General features: G+C 34.1%; 1 protein-coding gene across 1 annotated transcript; it reads left to right on the top strand.

The window, feature by feature from the left end:
- Positions 1-3,609: 3,609 nt before the first annotated feature.
- LOC113354341 (phosphatidylinositol transfer protein 3-like) lies at positions 3,610-6,891 on the top strand. The gene is made up of 7 exons (XM_026597697.1): positions 3,610-3,974; positions 4,319-4,436; positions 4,705-4,793; positions 4,872-4,918; positions 5,002-5,090; positions 5,798-5,934; positions 6,064-6,891. The coding sequence occupies exons 1-7, from the start codon at positions 3,864-3,866 to the stop codon at positions 6,757-6,759; spliced, it is 1,287 nt and encodes a 428-aa protein (XP_026453482.1). The 5' UTR covers positions 3,610-3,863; the 3' UTR covers positions 6,760-6,891.
- The last annotated feature ends 488 nt before the right edge of the window (positions 6,892-7,379 follow it).

Genomic DNA, 7,379 nt, shown 5'->3' with positions numbered 1-7,379 from the left:
ATGGAGACAATAGAACCGTTATGAATAATGGATGGTTAAGATCGGGTATAAGAGAGGTATAATAAAAAAATGTCAAACAATTACGATTACATATACAGAAATTAAGTTTTCGTAAGTTTTGTGACGAAAACTAAGTATCCATCCGAGCCGCACATCACAGAAACTAAGTTTGCGTTAGCCATTTCTTAGCTAGAACGAGGAACATACGCGTTCACTCCACCAGCTAAGGCAAGTCTTTTGGCCACATTGTAGGTAATAAACGAGCACGGACGGTACTGGGGGTGGCTTAGGGGTGCTCCAGCCACCCCCAAATCTCTAAAAATCACCAAAAAAAACCATATTTTCATGTATGTCTTTTGGAAAAAAAAAATGAATAGCCCCCCTAGACATTTTTTGTTTAGCCTATAGTGCTTGATTTAGCCCACCTAGAATTTGGATCCTGCTTCCGTCGCTGTAATAGCATGTCTTATGGTGGAATCCAAACCATTTCAAGTGTGGAAAAACCATGGAATATCAAGTCTAGTGACTTCCAAGTTGAGGTCTTCCACAGAAAATCCAAGCACGGTTCCACGGATTCGTGGAAGGGTTCGTGGAATCCATCTGAGTGCTAATAAGAATAGCGTTAAACACAATTAAGAATTGAGCTAAAAAAACGTTATTAAGAATTGCGTTTTTTCTTTATCTGTAGATTTAAAATGAGTTGTTGAAATCTAACGGCTAAAAAAAAGCTCAATTCTTAATTGCGTTTTTTAGCTCCATTAAGAATAACGTTTCTACTATTCCACCATTATACTTGCGCTTCCATCCGCAGTTCCAAGTTCTGAGGTGGCGTGGAAGATGGAAGATGGATGGATTTCACCATAAAACTTGCTCTAAACGAGCCATAGAGGTTGGCCTTTAGCTACAGTGTAACCAAGTAAAAATATCCACCATAGCACTTTGCCTTACTAATAAAGTAAAATTCAAAATACCGATAAGTGACTTTGTTTACAAAGGTATCCCTGTTTCATTTGTTTATTTATACATAAGTTAAGTTAGTACTAACCTTTATGTCAATTAATAAGTGACTTTTGACTTTCAGTTTCATGAGATCATTTAGAAAACATACACTTCGAGACGAGGAGAGGACTTCTTTTTGGTGTGTTTCCTGTTTTCATATGGTAAGGTTTTGGGGGTAAATAGTAAAGAAACTAGATGTGTACTTAGGAAAAAATATTATTAAGTCTCTGCCGTAACAAAGACGGTATTGGAATTTTCTTGAAGGAAACACTATCAGGGAATGGTTTGGTTTTATAGATTTTGATGATCATCAATGAAGGTACGCAAACGTTTTTATTCCATTGTTTGTTAATACCACACACCTAAGACATATTGGGGTTGTCCTACTTGGACGGTCGAAATTACCGATTTAAGTTTTTACCATAAAAACTCAATTATCATAATCAGAAGCAAATTCAGTAATAATTTTTTTTTAAGTTTTTCTTTATAGTTTCTTGTAAAAGTTACAAATGTGAATGGGTGGGATTTGCCTTACTTAACCACGACACAATGGAGGAGATTAGAATTCTGTTGGTAATTTACCAAAGGAATTAAGAAGGGGAAAAGAGGATACGATGACACAATTTTGTTTATTTTACTTATGTAGTTATAAATCAAATACCAACGGACACCTTGAGTTTAGATATTACGGATATCCTGGTTTCATTGTCTACTTTGAGAACTTGAGGTGCCAATAATTGAAGTATCTTTGATTTCACAACTATTTAAACGGTATTGCCATGAATGTGTAAAGTTCTTAATTATGGACATTTAAAATAAGTAGCTTTGTTCATGGAAACCGTAAAATAGCTTGGTCTTTTTTTTTCTTTTCTTCAAGTTTGATAGGTGTCACCTATTTTTCAATTCTATAAACCTAAACATAATTTTTCATGAAAATAGATGTACAAGCAAGAAAAAACTATCTCGCTTATACTCCCTCCGTCCCCATTATATAGGGGAGGAGTGAGTTTCTCTTATAATAAGAAATCTTTTTGATTTTCTACATTTTTATCCTCTTTCCTGTTTTATCCTTTGTACAATTTCCAATACTAGAAACATTAATTTAATTGTGGTGATAACTACCTGTAATAAATAAGAGCAACATATGAAAAAATTCATCTTGGAATTGAATCTCTGCCTATCTAATAGAACTACAAATTTTTAAAACACAAAATTGGTTAAAAGAACCAAAATCAACAATTCCTGAGTGAAATGGACAGTTAGATTTTGATACTGTTTAAATGGACAAAAATGTAAAAATAGGCAGGATGTAACCAGTTTCATCGTGCCCATTTTCAAATATTTTTTCTTATTTTTAATTTACAAAGGATGTATCCAGTTTCATCCTTGCTATTTTTTAAATTTAAACTAGGATGAAACTGGTTTCATCCTTACTATTTTTATTTGACCATTTCACCCAAACTATTTTTTACTCGTCCATTTGAACCGTGATTTAAAAATATTTGAACAAGTGACCAATTTTCCGTTTTTAAAACTCCGCATTTATAATAGGGACGGAGGGAGTACAATTTTTTCATGGATGAAAAACTTGTTACTTCCATAACTCAATGATTTTAGCAACCCATATTCCCATGCAAAATGCAATGTAGAAAATGAAAGGTTCTACAGCTGCAAGACCTCTTTGCAAAATGTATTCCATTTGTGGTTCGAATAATTGTTGATTATGTTTCAATAATTACTGCCTTAGTGGTTCCGGGATAATGGGTCTTGCTGAAACACCAAAAATTGACGAAGGGAATTGACCTCATTATCCCGAACACCAAAAAAATCAAAAATGTTAGCAGCTAGTAATTCTTATTCTTCTCCATAACAAACATGTAGGAGTAATTAGTTAATAAAATATTCATTGAAGTTGCAACTACGGTTATATTCCACTGTCTGAATTACACATTGCGAGAAAAACACCAGTGATGTGACTCTTTCGATTCACCACAATTACCATCAACCCCCATGTCATCCGTCAGATCACAACATCATGACAGAATCTCCATTTATCCAACGGTGAATCCTGAATATTTATTCTGTACTAAACGTACACTGTGGAACATCGTATCAAATTATCAACCCTCGTAGCTACTGCTCTACTAGACAAATAGCACAGCAATCTGATAGTCCAATATACAGTGGTGACCATTTGAAATGTTCACACCAAAAGCCCTTACAAAACCACCATTGACTTATTCCATGGCACTATTTCTCGTCATAAATGCACTGAAACAGGATCAAATAGTCATTAATTACTTTGTTACCAAAGTAGAAATAATTTTCTCCCCCACAAAATTCGGTTTTTCCTTGCTACATAAATAGTTGCAACAAGGGTAAAATAGTACAACGTTGCTATCTCCAGTCACGTATACATTGACGTTGATGTTAACAGTAACGGAGTGTAACGTTACTATCTCCTGTCACATATGCATTGCCGTTGATTTTAACGGTAACGGAGTGTCTGCAACATAGTTGACTGCCTTTATTCGTTAAGTTTATAACGTGGTCCGTTCGTTAAATAAATCATTCGTTTGCTATAAATTTCGGTTCTTGTTTATTACACTTAAATTCTTTTATTTCTCTGACTATTGTTTTCAGTTTCATCACTCAGAGAAATCTCACTGTTCACTCAGTCACTCACACACACTATTCTTGCTCCATTACCATTACTTTCTCTCTCTAACCTTTGTTTGTTTCCGTATCTTGAGTTTGTGTTTGGTTTTGGGAGGGAAGATTTTAAATGGTTGAGTGAAAAACAAGTTAAGTGGTCAAATTTAAAGAGTTTTTTGTTTTTTTAAATCAAGTTAAAAGTAGTTGGAATGGGAAGAAAAGATCAGAATGTGGTTAGTGATGAGACTAAGAAATGTACGGAAAGAGTTGAAGCTGTTCTTAAACTTCTTAAGAAACAAGCTCCATTAACTGTTAAACAGGTATTGTTCGGGAATCAACTTAGTAAACTAACATTTTGATTTCCAACTTGGGATTAGTTTGATTGATTTTTCGCTGGAACATGCTGTGATGATCTGATACTATATTTCAGTTCAGTTCAACTTTTTCCTCTCTGCTTATGTTTCTCTGTTTTCATTTGAATTAATGGAGTAATTCATGGTTTTAAGCTTGATAGTGTAAGATCCTAACTGATAGTTCTATTTTTTGATGTTGATAAACTTAGTTATGGGAAGGTCTTCAAAAAAATTGTGTTTGAAATTTCTACTACCATCGTTCGTTCATTTGGTCTGTATGATTTACACTCTGTTTTGTTCTTTTGTGGCAGGAGAAATTCTGTAACACAGCTTGTGTAGAAAGATTTCTAAAATCAAAAGGCGATAATGTTAAGAAAACAGCTAAACATATACGAGCCTGTCTTTCATGGAGAGATAGCATTGGATTTGGTAAGCAATTCTTGTTCTTCACTTTTCTTTTTTGAATCTTAATTGTTATCCTTCGAATCAGGAAAAAAACCGTCTTTTAGATACCTATGAAGATATGATTACGATTTTTTCTTTTCTTTTTGCTTTAGAATCTTTCTTTAATTTTCGAATGTTTTCATTCAAAACCGTTAATAAAGAGAAAGTCATTTCAAATACTTCAATTAATTTTCGTAAGTTGGAAATTAATTAATTAAAATCTTACTTTCCTTTGTTTCTTTTTCAAAAACAGAGCATTTGATTGCAGATGAGTTTGCAGCTGAAATCTCAGATGGTGTTGCTTATGTTGCTGGTCATGACGACGAATCTCATCCTGTTCTGGTATTAATTTATCAAATCTCAGATTTCATTACTCATACTAAGTTGTAACAGAAGATTCATAATCCAATTGTTTTTCAGGTATTTCGGGTTAAACAGGATTATCAGAAATTTCATTCACAAAAGCTGTAAGTAGAACAACAAATTTGATTTTTCGATTTGATTATAATCTGCTTGATTTGATTTTCTGATTTACGTTATGTTTCTTTAGGTACATTCGATTGTTTGTATTTACACTGGAAGTTGCGATTGCTTCTATGCCTAAAGATGCAGAACAGTTCGTCCTTCTCTTTGATGCCAGTAATTTTCTGTGCTTTTCCTATCATATTGACGATATTATCCTTTTAAATCAGTCTATCTTTTCATTAATTATGTAAAGCAACGTTCACCTGTCTCTAATTAAGTCTAACCCACGCCTGTAACTTTTTCTTTATTACTACGTACTTATACGGTTTTAGACAGGGTAATTAATACTCTGCTTCTAAAGCAGTCTGAAAATTCTCTCGTGAAGACATGAACGTGATTCTCTGATGACTTAGTACTACTATCAGTAGTCATGCGTTAATTAATCCTTCATTAGTTCACTTTTTTTGTCACTAAAAATAAGAAGCTTCTTTATGGTGCATGTTAAATAAAGTAACAAAAGACAGATAATTAATTCGGCTGAACAGAAATTACTATCCTTTTAAAATGTCTTAATCTACTATTTATTCTTGGTCATTGCGTGACTTTGTTTAAATTTGGAGGGGTTAAAATGGAATTTAGTGATTCAAGAAATGTGAATTCTCTAGTTTGATTTTGATCTTGTTTTAGAGTTTTTACTTTACCTCAAAAGAGTAGTTTCCAAGGGATTTTATGCCTTTTTTCAGGAATTTGTAAAATTCAAAAGATACTTATTGAATTGATTAAGAAATTCATTAACAGGAAGTTGTTGTTTGATTAAGATTTATGAGGTGTTTGGTGGAATGATGGTCACTCATTTATTGAATTTTGTTTTAAATCAACAGGCTTTTTCAGATCAGCTTCAGCTTTCATGAACTTATTATTGTTGGCAAGTTTGAAGACATTATCTGAATATTATCCTGGACGTCTTCACAAAGCATTCGTCATCGATCCTCCTTCGCTTTTTTATTACCTCTGGAAGGTAATAATAATATTACACTTTTTTTACACCGAATTTCAAACTTTGGCTTTTTTAATGATCATGTGTTTCGCAACTCACGAAACTTTGATACAACTAATACTTTAACACCGTTGATTGTTTGCTTTACAGGGAGTTCGTCCATTTATTGAGTTATCGCCCGTTACAATGGTAGTATCATCGTTAGATTTTGAAGAATCATTAGAATATGATGATTTATCATCCTATCATCCACGTTCTTCATCTCTAAGATTTGATCCATCTGTGATCTCATCATCATCAGCTAAAGTGGGTCCATCAGCTTCATCACGGTTTGCTTTCACCGTTGGTCACAATTACGATTCCCTTAAACCTTGGTATCTTAGTCTCACTGACACGTCATCATCAAAAGTGGGTCCCAACATAGCGTCCTCTTCCCCTTCGTTGATGGGGTCAGCTTTAATCTCGCCTCTAAATGCTAGATCTTACTCGTTCGCATCAACAGCTGCTAGAACGACACGTGGAAGTTTACACTACCAGGGTGGGCTCGCCAAGAAACAGACTTTTTTCCCACTGACGCCATTACCACAGAGAGTGAGTAATCTGAACCATCCAAGAACACCAAGACCATCTTTCCTTCAATCTCCAGCGTTGTTTTTCAAGAGGGACTGTCAAGGTAGTAAAACAGAGAAAAGCAGGGAATCGTTTCTACCATTCTTGAGATTCTACAGAAGGCCGTACGATGAATTGGCTTATCGGTCAAAGATGAAACCTCCGCTAGGTGGACTCATTTCAATCATATCCCCACACATGAGACGGCGGCACGTATCTATGTCTCAAAGGTTTTAGTCCAACACAAACATGAAGAACCGATGAAGAAGAAGAAGAAAGAAATACAAGAGTTTATTTTTGGTACATATAGTTAATAACAATATCTATTTAGCTCTTTCTACTAATAACCTAATATTGATGTTTAATTAACTTTTTTTTTGTTAATTTTTTGGTTTAATGTTGTTGTTTATTGACATTCATTTGGATAAGAAAAATGAAGAAAAATATAGACGACGTAGTAAGTGGGATATGAAACATTGCGCCGTCGTGTGTATGTCTGTTTTTGATGTTTGTAGTCTACATTCTAGAAACGAGATAACGTGGTTGCAACGACGAACAATTTTATAGCAAATTAAGTTGGGGTGTCTATCAAATTGTGTTTTCTGTAGGGGAGGTCGTAATCAAGAATTTGTTCTGTTTGGTTCTTCATAATGAGAAATGTGGTTTGAACTTTTGGTCGTTGGAATAAGTTCGTAGTATGTTTTATTTTATATTCATCATTTCTTTCGAGAACATAAGTGGAGATAAAATGGCAAGAATATGAGGTTAATGCGCGATTGTATAATTAGTCTAATCCTTGTGGTAATTCTTTTATACTTGATGCATTTCGATGAGGAAACTAGTGCGGTAGGAATATG

The sequence above is a fragment of the Papaver somniferum genome, chromosome 2 (genome assembly GCF_003573695.1).
Source record: "Papaver somniferum cultivar HN1 chromosome 2, ASM357369v1, whole genome shotgun sequence".
Lineage (NCBI taxonomy): Eukaryota > Viridiplantae > Streptophyta > Magnoliopsida > Ranunculales > Papaveraceae > Papaver > Papaver somniferum.
Note: the sequence above shows the minus strand (reverse complement) of the source record. Positions and strands in the feature narration are given on the sequence as shown.